Source organism: Gigantopelta aegis, chromosome 8 (genome assembly GCF_016097555.1).
Source record: "Gigantopelta aegis isolate Gae_Host chromosome 8, Gae_host_genome, whole genome shotgun sequence".
NCBI classification, from domain to species: Eukaryota; Metazoa; Mollusca; class Gastropoda; order Neomphalida; family Peltospiridae; genus Gigantopelta; species Gigantopelta aegis.
This window is the reverse complement of record NC_054706.1, coordinates 7,398,344-7,414,882: the sequence shown is the minus strand read 5'-3', so window position 1 is coordinate 7,414,882 and position 16,539 is coordinate 7,398,344. Positions and strand designations below refer to the sequence as shown.

Here is a 16,539-nt window from a genome sequence, read left to right as displayed (position 1 = left end):
AGTTCATTGGGTTTCGAAACATTTACAAGATCAAGTAATGCCCAGATATTGATAACTTTGATTGTGTAGTTTAATGCCAAGAGATGAAACAAATTAGTATTCATTGAATACGTAAATCATGCATTTTGATTGCGTAGTTTACCAATATGTGAGAAGAAAACCATTATAATCCATTACTTAATACAATTATGAACTTTCTTTTAATTACCATACAAACCTCTTAAAATTAGGTTATTACCCATTTAAATATTAGTATACAACCCTCCTAAATATTATCTTACAACCCTCTTAAATATTATCTTACAATTAAGTCATTTTAAATATTATCATACTATCATTTTAAAACATGCTGCCCTTTTAAATACCATCATACAACCCTCTTAAATATGTTTTACAACTCTCCTAAATATTATCTTACAACCCTTTTAAATATAATCTTACAATCCTCTTAAATTAATATAGTCATACATCCCTCCTGAATATAATCATATAACCCTCTTAAATATTATCTTATAACCCTCTTAAATATAATATTACAACCCTCTTAAATTGATATAGTCATACATCCCTCCTGAATATAATCATATAACCCTCTTAAATATTATCTTATAACCCTCTTAAATATAATATTACAACCCTCTTAAATTGATATAGTCATACATCCCTCCTGAATATAATCATATAACCCTCTTAAATATTATCTTATAACCCTCTTAAATATAATCTTACAACCCTCTTAAATTGATATAGTCATACATCCCTCCTGAATATAATCATATAACCCTCTTAAATATTATCTTATAACCCTCTTAAATATAATCTTACAACCCTCTTAAATTGATATAGTCATACATCCCTCCTGAATATAATCATATAACCCTCTTAAATATTATCTTATAACCCTCTTAAATATAATCTTACAATCCTCTTAAATTAATATAGTCATACACCCCTCCTGAATATAATCATATAACCCTCTTAAATATTATCTTATAACCCTCTTAAATATAATCTTACAACAGTCTTAATAATAACCAGTTAAGAGTACGCAATATGAAAAACTGTCATTTTAGTTAATTCTCTTACTGTCTAAACCAGGCTAGGTACCTCTCGGTTTTTATCAAATCTCTCAACTGTCAATTATACTACAGACCTCCTTTAAATAATTGTAATGAGTTTATCTTAAAACATCATCCATTGATATGGCACGTTAAATTAATTGTCACGCTGTATTTGAAAGACTTGATAATCTTATAGAGTCATGTGTTGCAAAAACACATACTATTTCAACACATGTATGTAGATCTATATTAGTTTATATGTCTCAGTACACATCGTACTTTATAATTATGTTTTTAAAACAATTCATTCTGAAAACTAGTCTGTTTTAAATCTTTCGATCTTTAGTTTCTTGCCAGTGATACGTTTCCATGGCGACAACACTGGAATTTGTTCGGTACCGTCGGCTGACACGAATGACTGCTTGCCTTCTCTTGGCCTCCAGCATGGCAATGTCAAAGAACAGACTTTGATGCTGCCAATAATGTTCGGGGGATTAACGCTTGTTACGTTCAGGTTGGTCGTATTTTTCTCCATGCTCACCACCACTTTCGTCTTTGTGTGGCTTTTCGAGACGATATCCAGCTCGAAGTTCTGTCCGTTAGAAGAAATGTCGATGGTTTTGATATCTGCGTCGGGAGACCCTACGTCAAAGTTTCCACCACCGAAGAAAAAGGCAGGCTGCTCTTGTGGCTCCTCCTCTGGATAAAACATGGCACGGCCATTCTGTTGCAGCACAAATCTAGCTTTTTCTTTTTGTCCAGGAGACAGAAATGAAGAAAACACCAAAGAATCTACCATCTTGGTCTTCTTCGAACCATTAATTCGTACTCCCATCTTCTTTGTCTTTCCCTTACCACTAGATCTACCTTCCAGTTTGACCTCGGGGTTGCTGGATAGAATCCACTTCTTAGGTTCGCCAGAATGTTTTCCAAACCAACCTCCAGGCGATATCGAGGTGTCTTGGGCCTCCATTTTGATGTAATTCAGTCCAAACGGTTCAGATGTTTTTGAGAAATTTAAGTTTATTTCAAAATCCCTCTTCTTGCCACGGGTATCCAGTGTAAATGTCCACACGGGCATTTGACTGCTGCTATCCTGTATAAATATGGATCCCAGTGGAAGAAGCTTGTTTGTCAGCATGTCGGTGAAACTGGCAGCCACAGTGACCTCTTTCAAGCAGCTGGTGCCAATAGTCAATCTGCCTCTGAAAACCTTTCCCCAGAAATGTTGCATGGTGGAGTTAAATGTGAACTTTATGGATAGGGAATTGGAGATTTGAGGATCTATTGTTAGTGGAAACATGTTGCTGATATTAGTATTGTTAAGGGAGATCGTTGTTTCACTCGGTTGAAGTTCTCTTCCCATATCATCAACACATTGACTGCTTTGGTGGCCTAATTTAAAAATAGTGTGGTCGATAGACGCTCGTCTCTTGTGACGCGACGATGGCTGTTCATCAGTAGTTCCAGCAAAGGGTACTGAAACAAGGAGTTGTGTTACCGTCGATGTGTAGATATCAAGACGGATCTTTCCATTAGAACAGCGCAAATGATCTCTGCGAACTAAGGTGACGAGAGAATTAGACAAACACTCAAGAGTAAAAGACTCGTTTACACTCTGAAAATCCCAGGGTTTGTCAGTTGATGGGGTCATGCTTGTGGACGATAGGGCTCGGGCGTCGGGGTCAGGTTTGTCTGTTGTTTTCATATTTTGGTCACTTGGAGTTGAAGTCTTTTCGGAGTCTGGCATAGCTGTTGATTTGTCAGACGCCGAAGTACGTGAAGTAAATGTGTCTGATTCTGTTGATTTCTTATATTCAGAAGTAGTCCTTGTTACTGCTACCGTTTTCTCAGATTCTGAAGTAGATGATGTTGGTTTGTCAAATTCTGAAGTAGACAATGTTGGCTTGTCAGATTCTGATGTAGACGATGTTGATCTGTCAGATTCTAAAGTAGATGATGTCGATCTGTCAGATTCTGAAGTAGATGATGTTGGTCTGTCAGATTCTGAAGTAGACGATGTTGATTTGTCAGATTCTGAAGTAGGTGATGTTGATCTGTCAGATTTTGAAGTAGATAATGTTGGTTTGTCAGATTCTGAAGTAGGTGATGTTGATTTGTCAGATTCTGAAGTAGGTGATGTTGATTTGTCAGATTCTGAAGTAGGTGATGTTGATTTGTCAGATTCTGAAGTAGACGATGTTGATTTGTCAAATTCTGAAGTAGAGGATGTTGATTTGTCAGATTCTGAAGTAGGTGATGTTGATCTGTCAGATTCTGAAGGAGACGATGTTGTTCTGTCAGAATCTAAAGTAGACGATGTTGGTGTGCCAGATTTTGAAGTAGACGATGATGATTTGTCAGATTGTGAAGGAGATGGTGTATATGTGTCAGCTTCTGAAGTAGACGATGCTGATGTGTCAGATTCTGAAGTAGATGATGTTGATTTGTCAGATTCTGAAGTAGGTGATGTTGATCTGTCAGATTTTGAAGTAGATAATGTTGGTTTGTCAGATTCTGAAGTAGGTGATGTTGATTTGTCAGATTCTGAAGTAGGTGATGTTGATTTGTCAGATTCTGAAGTAGTTGATGTAGATTTCTCATATTCTGAAGTAGAGGTTGATTCTGTAGACGTCTCTGATTCAGGATTACTCGTCGATGTTTTTAACTTTCGATCATCAGGGTCAGGTTTTTCTGTGGATAATTTATTTGTCCATGAACCCATACTTTGTGTTGAACATTTTCCTTTCTTGCTACAACCCTTATATGTAGTGTCTGGAATAACTGGTGTAGATGTTTCAGATTCTGGAGTAGATGTAGATTTGTCAGATTCTGAAGTAGGTGGTGTAGATTTGTCATATTCTGACGTAGGTGTAGATGTGTTAGATTCTGAAGTAGGTGATGTTGATTTGTCATATTCTGACGTAGGTGTAGACGTGTTAGATTCTGAAGTAGGTGGTGTAGATTTGTCATATTCTGACATAGGTGTAGATGTGTTAGATTCTGAAGTAGGTGATGTTGATTTGTCAGATTCTGAAGGAGACGATGTTGATTTGTCAGATTCTGAAGTAGACGATGTTGATCTGTTAGATTCTGAAGGAGATAATGTTGATTTGTCAAACTCAGTGGTAGGGGTATTTTTATCAAATTCAGAAGTCGATGTCATTGATTTGTCTGATTCTGAAATAGATGATGGTTTCTCAGAATTTGAAGCGGATGATGTTGATTTGTCAGATTCTGCAGTAGATTCTGTAGATTTCTCATATTCTGAAGCAGAGGTTGATTCTATAGACGTCTCAGATTCAGGATTACTCGTCGATGTTTTTAACTTTCGATCATCAGGGTCAGGTTTTTCTGTAGATAATTTATTTGTCCATGAACCCATACTTTGTGTTGAACATTTTCCTTTCTTGGTACAACCCTTATATGTAGTGTCTGGAATAACTGGTGTAGATTTGTCAGATTCTGAAGTAGGTGGTGTAGATTTGTCATATTCTGACGTAGGTGTAGATGTGTTAGATTCTGAAGTAGGTGATGTTGATTTGTCAGATTCTGAAGGAGACGATGTTGATTTGTCAGATTCTGAAGTAGACGATGTTGATCTGTTAGATTCTGAAGGAGATAATGTTGATTTGTCAAACTCAGTGGTAGGGGTATTTTTATCAAATTCAGAAGTCGATGTCATTGATTTGTCTGATTCTGAAATAGATGATGGTTTCTCAGAATTTGAAGCGGATGATGTTGATTTGTCAGATTCTGCAGTAGATTCTGTAGATTTCTCATATTCTGAAGCAGAGGTTGATTCTATAGACGTCTCAGATTCAGGATTACTCGTCGATGTTTTTAACTTTCGATCATCAGGGTCAGGTTTTTCTGTAGATAATTTATTTGTCCATGAACCCATACTTTGTGTTGAACATTTTCCTTTCTTGGTACAACCCTTATATGTAGTGTCTGGAATAACTGGTGTAGATTTGTCAGATTCTGAAGTAGGTGGTGTAGATTTGTCATATTCTGACGTAGGTGTAGATGTGTTAGATTCTGAAGTAGGTGATGTTGATTTGTTAGATTCTGAAGGAGACGATGTTGATTTGTCAGATTCTGAAGTAGACGATGTTGATCTGTTAGATTCTGAATGAGATAATGTTGATTTGTCAAACTCAGTGGTAGGGGTATTTTTATCAAATTCAGAAGTCGATGTCATTGATTTGTCTGATTCTGAAATAGATGATGGTTTCTCAGAATTTGAAGCGGATGATGTTGATTTGTCAGATTCTGCAGTAGATTCTGTAGATTTCTCATATTCTGAAGCAGAGGTTGATTCTATAGACGTCTCAGATTCAGGATTACTCGTCGATGTTTTTAACTTTCGATCATCAGGGTCAGGTTTTTCTGTAGATAATTTATTTGTCCATGAACCCATACTTTGTGTTGAACATTTTCCTTTCTTGGTACAACCCTTATATGTAGTGTCTGGAATAACTGGTGTAGATTTGTCAGATTCTGAAGTAGGTGGTGTAGATTTGTCATATTCTGACGTAGGTGTAGATGTGTTAGATTCTGAAGTAGGTGATGTTGATTTGTCAGATTCTGAAGGAGACGATGTTGATTTGTCAGATTCTGAAGTAGACGATGTTGATCTGTTAGATTCTGAAGGAGATAATGTTGATTTGTCAAACTCAGTGGTAGGGGTATTTTTATCAAATTCAGAAGTCGATGTCATTGATTTGTCTGATTCTGAAATAGATGATGGTTTCTCAGAATTTGAAGCGGATGATGTTGATTTGTCAGATTCTGCAGTAGATTCTGTAGATTTCTCATATTCTGAAGCAGAGGTTGATTCTATAGACGTCTCAGATTCAGGATTACTCGTCGATGTTTTTAACTTTCGATCATCAGGGTCAGGTTTTTCTGTAGATAATTTATTTGTCCATGAACCCATACTTTGTGTTGAACATTTTCCTTTCTTGGTACAACCCTTATATGTAGTGTCTGGAATAACTGGTGTAGATTTGTCAGATTCTGAAGTAGGTGGTGTAGATTTGTCATATTCTGACGTAGGTGTAGATGTGTTAGATTCTGAAGTAGGTGATGTTGATTTGTTAGATTCTGAAGGAGACGATGTTGATTTGTCAGATTCTGAAGTAGACGATGTTGATCTGTTAGATTCTGAATGAGATAATGTTGATTTGTCAAACTCAGTGGTAGGGGTATTTTTATCAAATTCAGAAGTCGATGTCATTGATTTGTCTGATTCTGAAATAGATGATGGTTTCTCAGAATTTGAAGCGGATGATGTTGATTTGTCAGATTCTGCAGTAGATTCTGTAGATTTCTCATATTCTGAAGCAGAGGTTGATTCTATAGACGTCTCAGATTCAGGATTACTCGTCGATGTTTTTAACTTTCGATCATCAGGGTCAGGTTTTTCTGTAGATAATTTATTTGTCCATGAACCCATACTTTGTGTTGAACATTTTCCTTTCTTGGTACAACCCTTATATGTAGTGTCTGGAATAACTGGTGTAGATTTGTCAGATTCTGAAGTAGGTGGTGTAGATTTGTCATATTCTGACGTAGGTGTAGATGTGTTAGATTCTGAAGTAGGTGATGTTGATTTGTCAGATTCTGAAGGAGACGATGTTGATTTGTCAGATTCTGAAGTAGACGATGTTGATCTGTTAGATTCTGAAGGAGATAATGTTGATTTGTCAGATTTTGAAATAGACAATGTTGATTTGTTAGATTCTAAAGGAGGTGATGTTGATATGTCAGATTCTGAAGGAGATAATGTTGATTTGTCAAACTCTTGGGTAGGGGTATTTTTATCAAATTCTGAAGTCGATGTCATTGATTTGTCTGATTCTGAAGTAGATGATGGTTTCTCAGAATCTGAAGTAGATGATGTTGATTTGTCAGATTCAGCAGTCGATTCTGTAGATTTCTCATATTCTGAAACAGAGGTTGATTCTATAGACGTCTTAGATTCAGGGTTAGTTGTTGATGTTTTCAACTTTCGATCATCAGGATCAGTTTTTTCTGTGGATAATTTATTTGTCCATGAGCCCATACTTTGTGTTGAACATTTTCCTTTCTTGCTACAACCCTTATATGTAGTGTCTGGAATAACTGGTGTAGATGTTTCAGATTCTGGAGTAGATGTAGATTTGTTAGATTCTGAAGTAGGTGATGTAGATTTATCAGATTCTGAAATAGATGTAGATTTGTCAAATTCCGGAACAGATTTTGATATGTCAGATCCTGAAATAGATGCTGTAGATTTATCCACTTCTAAAGTAGATGTTAATTTCTTATATTCTGCCGTATATCTTGTTTCTGTAGATTTGTCATATTCTGAAGTAGACGATGTGTCTGAAGATTTCTCAGATTCAGGGTTACTTGTTGATGTTTTAAACTGTCTGTCATCAACGTCAGGTTTTTCTGTAGATAATTTACTTGTCTGTGAACTCTTTGTACTTTGTGTTGGACATTTCCCATTCTTGTGACAACCCTTTCCTGTAGTCCAAGTAATAGCTGATATAGGTTTGTCAGATTTTTGAGTAATTGTCGATTTCTCATATTTTGAAGTAGATGTAGATTTGTCAACATCTGTAGCAGGTGTAGATTTGTCATATTCTGACGTAGGTGATGTTGATTTGTCATATTCCGAGGTAGATGTAGATTTGTCAGATTCTGAAGTAAGTGACGTAGATTTATACGATTCTGAAATAGATGTAGATTTGTCAAATTCCGGAACAGATTTTGATATGTCAGATCCTGAAGTAGATGCTGTAGATTTATCCACTTCTAAAGTAGATGTTAATTTCTCATATTCTGCCGTATATCTTGTTTCTGTAGATTTGTCATATTCTGAAGTAGACGATGTGTCTGAAGATTTCTCAGATTCAGGGTTACTTGTTGATGTTTTAAACTGTCTGTCATCAACGTCAGGTTTTTCTGTAGATAATTTACTTGTCTGTGAATTCTTTGTACTTTGTGTTGGACATTTCCCATTCTTGTGACAACCCTTTCCTGTAGTCCAAGTAATAGCTGATATAGGTTTGTCAGATTCTGAAGTAGATATAGATGTATTAGCGTCAGGAGTAGGTGTAGATTTGTCATATTCCAAAGTTGGTTTAGATTTGTCAGATTCTGGAGTAACTGTAGATTTGTCAGATTCTAAAGTAGGTGATGTAGATTTATCAGATTCTGAAACATATGTAGATTTATCATTCCCTGGAGCAATAGATGTTGATTCCGTGGAGTGTTCATATTCAGGGTTACTCGTTGATGTTTTTAACCGTCGGTCATCAGGGCCAGGTTTTTCTGTAGATACTTTACTTGTTTGTGAACTCTCTGTACTTTGCATCGGACATTTTCCTTTCCAGAGACAATTTGTAATGTCGGTAACATCTGACATTGATTTATTAGATTCTGAAGGTGTAGATTTTACAGATTGTGGAGTAGATTCGCCTGATATATAAGTAGGTGTCGATTTGTCAACTTCTTGAAGTGTAGATTTTTCATATTCCGAAGTTGATGTGAATTTTGTAGATTTATCTGATTCTGAAGAAGATGTTGGTTCTTTGGATTTTTTAGATTCTGAAGTAGATGTGGATTGTGTAGATTTATCTGATTCTGAAGTAGATGTTGATTCTGTAGATTTCTCAGATTCTGAAGTAGATTTTGATTCTGTAGATTTATCCGATTCTGAAGTAGATGTTGATTTTGTAGATTTATCTGATTCTGAAGAAGATGTTGGTTCTTTGGCTATTTCAGATTCTGAAGTAGATGTTGATTCTGTAGATTTCTCAGATTCAGGGTCACTTGTTGATGTTTTAAAGCGTCGGTCATCAGGGTCAGGTTTTTCTGTAGATAATTTATTTGTCTGTGAATTCTCTGTACTTTTTGTTGGACATTTTCCTTTCCAGAGACAATTTGTAATGTCGGTAACATCTGATATTGATTTATTAGATTCTGAAGGTGTAGATGTTACATATTCCGAAATAGATTTGTCTGATACAGAAGTAGGTGTAGATGTCTCGTATTCTGAAATAGGTGTTGATTTTGTAGATTTATCCGATTCTGCAGTAGATGTTGATTTTGTAGATTTTTCAGATTCTGAGGTAGATGTTGATTTTGTAGATTTATCCGATTCTGCAGTAGATGTCGATTTTGTAGATTTCTCAGATTCTGAAGTAGATGTTGATTTTGTAGATTTATCCGATTCTGCAGTTGATGTTGATTTTGTAGATTTGTTCGATTCTGAAGTAGATGTTGATTCAGTAGATTGCTCAGATTCAGGGTTACTTGTTGGTGTTTTAAAGCGTCGGTCATCAGGGTCAGGTTTTTCTGTAGATAATTTCTTTGTCTGTGAACTCTTTGTACTTTGTGTTGGACATGTTCCCCTCTTGCGACAATCTTCATTAGTAGTGTCAGGAATGACTGATGACCCTTTGTCATATTCCAAAGTAGGTGTAGCTTTGTCATATTCCGAAGTGGGTGTAGATTTGTCATATTCTGAAGTTTGTGTAGATTTGTCATATTCTGAAGTAGATACAGATTTGTCATATTCTGAGGTGCGTGTAGATTTGTCATATTCTGAAGTGGGTGTAGATTTGTTATATTCTGAAGTAGATACAGATTTGTCGTATTCTGAAGTAGATACAGATTTGTCATAATCTGAAGCGGGTGTAGATTTGTCATATTCTGAAGTAGATACAGATTTGTCATATTCTGAAGTAGATACAGATTTGTCATACCCTGAAGTGGGTGTAGTTTTATCATATTCTAAAGTTGGTGTAGATTTATCATAGTCCGAAGTGGGTGTAGATTTGTCAGGTTGTAAAGTAAATGTAGATTTGTTGGATTCAGAAGTAAGTGGTGTAGATTTGTCATATTCTGAAGTAGATGTTGTCGCCTTTGTAGACTGTCCAGATAGAGCAGTGGTGTCGTAGATTGGCTCGGTATTCCGAGACTGACTCCTTGTTGGGTTGCTATCGGTGCTAAACTCTATGTCAGACTGGGTAGTTATCGTAGTTCTAAGTATCCGTTCTCCTGGGTCGCGTTTGGTCTGAGTGTCCGTAGGTCCGTCTGACTCCTGCCCTGTGCTGCTGGTTGACTGTTTGTCTATAACACTATCCTGGGTGCTGGATCCGACGTCAGTGCAGGTCACACCACCTGCAAGAAGAAGGTTAAACTAATTTACTCTTGGTTGATTATTAGGTTTTAGAAGCTGCCTGGACTGCACTGCAATCAAAAGGCGACCAGAAGTAATTGTCCGCGCCAAGATAATCTAATATAATCCAGGTACTGAGAGTATTTACATACTCTGTTTCTACTGGGAGTTTAGGGCGAAATGACATGAATTACTCCAGTGTGATTTCAAGTCCATAGTTAATTACCATACAGTTTCATGTATACTTCCAATTTCTGTATTTTCCCCTAGAATACATTAAATACTACTGTAATGAGTCTAATGACAGTGCCACTTGCTGTCAGTCTGTTTCAGTATCCTCTGTATACACGGCCCATTGATTTCAGTTCTTTGTACACACGGAACATTGATTTCATTTCTTAGTATACACAGAACATTGATTTCAGTGGTTTGTATACATGGAACATTGATTTCAGTGGTTTGTATACATGGAGCATTGATTTCAGTGGTTTGTATACACAGAACATTGATTTCAGTTCTTTGTATACACGGAACATTGATTTCAGTTCTTTGTATACACGGAACATTGATTTCAGTTCTTTGTATACACGGAACATTGATTTCAGTGGTTTGTATACATGGAGCATTGATTTCAGTGGTTTGTATACACGTAACATTTATTTCAGTTCTTTGTATACACGGAACATTGATTTCAGTTCTTTGTATACACGGAACATTGACTTCAGTTCTTTGTATATACAGAACATTGATTTCAGTGGTTTGTATACATGGAACATTGATTTCAGTGGTTTGTATACACAGAACATTGATTTCAGTTCTTTGTATACACGGAACATTGATTTCAATTCTTTGTATACACGGAACATTGATTTCAGTGGTTTGTATACATGGAACATTGATTTCAGTGGTTTGTATACATGGAACATTGATTTCAGTTCTTTGTATACACGGAACATTAATTTCAGTTCTTTGTATACACGGAACATTGATTTCAATTCTTTGAATACACAGAATATTGATTTCAGTTCTTTGTATACATGGAACATTGATTTCAGTGGTTTGTATACATGGAACATTGATTTCAGTTCTTTGTATACACGGAACATTGATTTCAGTGGTTTGTATACATGGAACATTGATTTCAGTGGTTTGTATACACAGAACATTGATTTCAGTTCTTTGTATACACGGAACATTGATTTCAGTTCTTTGTATACACGGAACATTGATTTCAGTGGTTTGTATACATGGATCATTGACTTCAGTGGTTTGTATACACAGAACATTGATTTCAGTTCTTTGTATACACGGAACATTGATTTCAGTTCTTTGTATACACGGAACATTAAATTCAGTTCTTTGTATACACAGAACATTGATTTCAGTGGTTTGTATACACGGAACATTGATTTCAGTGGTTTGTATACACAGAACATTGATTTCAGTTCTTCGTATACACGGAACATTGATTTCAATTCTTTGTATACAAGGAACATTGATTTCAGTGGTTTGTATACATGGAACATTGATTTCAGTGGTTTGTATACATGGAACATTGATTTCAGTGGTTTGTATACATGGAACATTGATTTCAGTTCTTTGTATACACGGAACATTGATTTCAGTTCTTTGTATACACGGAACATTGATTTCAATTCTTTGTATAAACAGAATATTGATTTCAATTCTTTGTATACATGGAACATTGATTTCAGTGGTTTGTGTACATGGAACATTGATTTCAGTTCTTTGTATACACGGAACGTTGATTTCAGTGGTTTGTATACATGGAACATTGATTTCAGTTCTTTGTGTACACGGAACATTGATTTCAGTTCTTTGTATACACGAAACATTTATTTCAGTTCTTTGTATACACGGAACATTGATTTCAGTGGTTTGTATACACGGAACATTGTTTCAGTTCTTTGTATACACGGAACATTGATTTCAGTTCTTTGTATACACGGAACATTTGTTTCAGTTCTTTGTATACACGGAACATTGATTTCAGTGGTTTGTATACACGGAACATTGTTTCAGTTCTTTGTATACACGGAACATTGATTTCAGTTCTTTGTATACACGGAACATTTGTTTCAGTTCTTTGTATACACGGAACATTGATTTCAGTAGTTTGTATACACGGAACATTGTTTCAGTTCTTTGTATACACGGAACATTGATTTCAGTTCTTTGTATACACGGAACATTTGTTTCAGTTCTTTGTATACACGGAACATTGATTTCAGTGGTTTGTATACACGGAACATTGTTTCAGTTCTTTGTATACACGGAACATTGATTTCAGTTCTTTGTATACACGGAACATTTGTTTCAGTTCTTTGTATACACGGAACATTGATTTCAGTGGTTTGTATACACGGAACATTGGTTTCAGTTCTTTGTATACACGGAACATTTGTTTCAGTTCTTTGTATACACGGAACATTGATTTCAGTGGTTTGTATACACGGAACATTGGTTTCAGTTCTTTGTATACACGTAACATTGATTTCAGTTCTTTGTATACATGGAACATTGGTTTCAGTGGTTTGTATACACGGAACATTGGTTTTAGTGATTTGTATACACAGAAAAAAAAATTCATGCTCTTTATATAAACGGAACATTGATTTCAGTTCTTTGTATACACGAAACATTGATTTCAGTGATTTGTATACATGGAACATTGATTTCATTGCTTTGTATACATGGAACATTGATTTCAGTTATTTGTAGACACGAAACGATCACAATTAGGTGCGAAGTACAAGGCATATGGTGCTTAATTAATTTACAGTTGTATATTAATTCGCCATTAAAGTCAAAACTGGGGGAGTCAATGTATAGACTTCAGCGACTGGGAGCAATACCTCCGCCCTCGCCCTGTCCCATCTTCTCCCGCGTTCAATGCCTGTATGATTTTTTCCCCAAAAGTAGGATGTATAGTAGTATGGAAGAATAAACTTTTAGAAATTGACTAAATGTACAATTGCTCAACACATTTTGAAGTAGATAATATATATTTTTAATTAAAAACAAAATAATATGTAAACAAGTTTGATTAACAGTTCTTGGACGCTACAGCTGAGACAATCCGTAGAAATGATGCCACTAATTTGGAATAAAACCTACTTGTCTTTATTGTATTTAGCTCTGTGGGTCTACATTTTATATTGACGCTATTTTTGTCATTGCTCCATTTCATTTGTTAGATATGTAAATGTTATATTATTGATATATATATATATATATATATATATATATATTATGTTAACATGCTATATAAAGTAGTGAAATGAAGGCCGCAAAACTAAAATTACCAAAACATTTGTACTAAAATGAACTATTTTTTAAAGAAAAGAAATATACAGTGTAATAGGTAGGAAAACAAATTGGTGTATTTTTTTAGGCAGTTTTACCATATTTCCTTCGCGGTTTTGTTGTTATTATGTCAAGCGTATCATGTTACAAAACCGCTAAAAGGTATAGTATTTTACTGTTTTGTTGTTATTATGTCAAGCGTATCATGTTACAAAACCGCTAAAAGGTATAGTATTTTACTGTTTTGTTGTTATTGAGTCAAGCGTATCATGTTGCAAAACCGCTAAAAGGTATTGTATTTTACTGTTTTGTTGTTATTGTGTCGAGCGTATCATGTTGCAAAACCGCTAAAAGGTATTGTATTTTACTGTATCATGTTGCAAAACCGCTAAAAGGTATTGTAATTTACTGTTATTGGGCACTTATGATGAGATTGGAATCACGTATTTTGGAGCAAATTCTGCAAAAACAACCCAAAACATTTAAATTTAAAAAAAAAAAAAAAAAAAAAAAAAAAAATTATAATGTTTAAAAACCTAAACGAACGAAAAAGAAATACCACAAGAAGCCAAACAAACGAAACAGAACAATTATTTTTGTCCTCAATCTACTAACACTAATCCTTTCGTGGGGTAAACTGTCATCTTAGTGCTGGGGCAATTCTTCGCATTCGGGCGAAAATTATGGCGAGGTTCTAATAAAATGAGCTGGCCTACAACCTTTTTACCATGTATTTCCATCATTCTACTCACAGTATTAGTTGTAAATCCGTGTAAAAATATGTAGTGATTCGTTTAAAACCCAATTTAGCTGTTTGGTTTTAGTGCGAATATCAATAAATGTCGTTAACCAGATTCGGCCATTTTCGTTTAATTCGGGCAAAAATCAAGGCCCAATTTCAAAAAACATCGTAAACCTAGTTTTGCACGTACTCGTAGGCTACATTTAGGACTTAGCGACAGTTCTTATTACTATTAACAGTACAGCAAATTTAATTTGAAGTACTCATATTTCATTTTCTTTTGTCCTTAAAATGTTCCATCTGCCATAAAGATGTAATTTTCTGTGTAAACTAGATACCAAAGACATGAAAAACGTAGAACTGCTAGTAGCAAACGTAAATTTACGGGGCTGAATTTACGACGCCTGTTTTTTTTAAAGGCAGTTGTTTAAGCATTGTAAGTGTATGTAGTTGCACGCGTGTAAGACATAAACAGGTGTTTAAGCATTGTAAGTGTATGTAGTTACACGCGTGTAAGACATAAACAGGTGTTTAAGCATTGTAAGTGTATGTAGTTACACGCGTGTAAGGCATAAACAGGTGTTTAAGCATTGTAAGTGTATGTAGTTACACGCGTTTAAGTTATAAACAGGTGTTTAAGCATTGTAAGTGTATGTAGTTACACGCGTGTAAGACATAAACAGGTGTTTAAGCATTGTAAGTGTATGTAGTTACACGCGTGTAAGTCATAAACAAGCTTTGTAAATATTTTGTGAAATTGTCTCATGAAGAGTGCGGGAAGTAGCCCAGTGGTAAAGCGCCCGCTCGATGCGCGGTCGGTCTGGGATCGATCCTCGTCGGTGGGCCCATTTGGGCTATTTCTTGTTCCAGTCAGTGCACCACGACTGGTATATCAAAGGTCGTGGTATGTACTACCCTGTGTGTGGGATGGTGCATATAAAAGATCCCTTGCTGCTAATCGAAAAGAGTAGTCCATGAAGTGGCGACAGCGGGTTTCCTCTCTCAATATCTGTGTGGTCCTTAACCATATGTCTGACGTCATATAACCGTAAATGAAATGTGTTGAGTGCGTCGTTAAATAAAATATTTCCTTCCTTGTCTCCCGAAATGAAAGGGATTCCGTACGTATATGTATACTATTGTCTACTATTACCCGTACCCTTCTCATACTAGTCTCACCTTAGACTGTGTGTCTTTCCCATTTAGTTACTCACGCTACACCGTACAGGCATAGATCTAGAACGTTTCACGAGGAGGGGACTCCTCATTGTATACAAAACAAAATTAAGCGCTTGACCAAACAATAGGAGCACGGAGCCCGTCTCACCTTTCTCAGCAGAAACTTCTGTAACGCCTACAGGAGACGAAGAACGCGGGTGTGTTCTCTCCCATTCCTTCAGCTTCCCGGAGACGCACAGACTAATAAGGTTTGTTGGCGACAGGTTGTGCACATAACCCGAGGACGCCGTTGTCTGCGCACCATCTGTACATTTCACGTTCTCAGCCGTAAGGTCATCATCGAATCTAACAACGACTTGGTCGAGCTCTACGCCGTAGCAGTCGGCGTTGACTACCTTGACGGTGACGGTCTGCTTGCCGGCCGGGAGTGAGCGTGGTGCCCCGATCTGGCCCGTGCTGTAGAAGTTATTCCAGCTGAAGCCCCAGTTACTGTCCTCGGACGAGTTGAAGTTGCCGATGGCGTTGCGGATGTCCCACTTGAGAAGGACGCGGTCCACGCCGCCGTCGTTGGAAAGCAGGATGTCGTCGACGGTGACCTGGGTTCTCCTGGGAAGACAGAAGGTCAGCTTGATGTACTCATCCTGAAACATCCACAGCGAGCGCTCGTTCTTTGCGTTAGATCTGGGCAACACGCGCCCTTCGAAACCGCCGTCATCCAACGCGATGTCATCGAGTTCAAACACCACTTTACTACCCAGTCCCGGCGAAAAGACGAACGTTGACGTTACCAGCAGAGCGCACACAATTATCCTCGCATCCATGGCTGGTTTTGAACACCACGCTGCATGACAGTCGTTTTAAAGGTTCCGTGAAAACAAATTACACCCCAATACTATTATTTTTCCCGCCAATGTTTAACTTGAACGGCCGGAAAATTCTACATATGCAGATGACATAAGTGTGATATAGGTAGGTGTGGGAAAGGGACCGGCTCAAGAGCTGGTTTGTTTGTGTTCGCGTACGGGGGATGTACACTGTGAAATGTCCACATG

At 36.6% G+C, this 16,539-nt stretch overlaps 1 protein-coding gene across 1 annotated transcript; it reads right to left on the bottom strand.

The window, feature by feature from the left end:
* Positions 1-1,377: 1,377 nt before the first annotated feature.
* LOC121378695 (serine-rich adhesin for platelets-like) lies at positions 1,378-16,308 on the bottom strand. Its single transcript, XM_041506978.1, has 3 exons — positions 15,636-16,308; positions 5,600-10,241; positions 1,378-5,182 (listed from the first exon to the last, which is right to left on the bottom strand). The coding sequence occupies exons 1-3, from the start codon at positions 16,306-16,308 to the stop codon at positions 1,378-1,380; spliced, it is 9,120 nt and encodes a 3,039-aa protein (XP_041362912.1).
* Between the last annotated feature and the right edge of the window lie 231 nt (positions 16,309-16,539).

Excerpts from the sequence above, each read along its gene's own strand:
- LOC121378695 (XM_041506978.1), bottom strand. The coding sequence starts at position 16,308 with ATGGATGCGAGGATAATTGTGTGCGCTCTGCTGGTAACGTCAACGTTC. Across the intron at positions 10,242-15,635 it reads AGAAGTTTCTGCTGAGAAAG|GTGGTGTGACCTGCACTGAC; the intron begins GTGAGACGGGCT and ends TTCTTCTTGCAG. Across the intron at positions 5,183-5,599 it reads TCTAACACATCTACACCTAC|ATCAACATCGTCTACTTCAG; the intron begins GTCAGAATATGA and ends AGAATCTAACAG.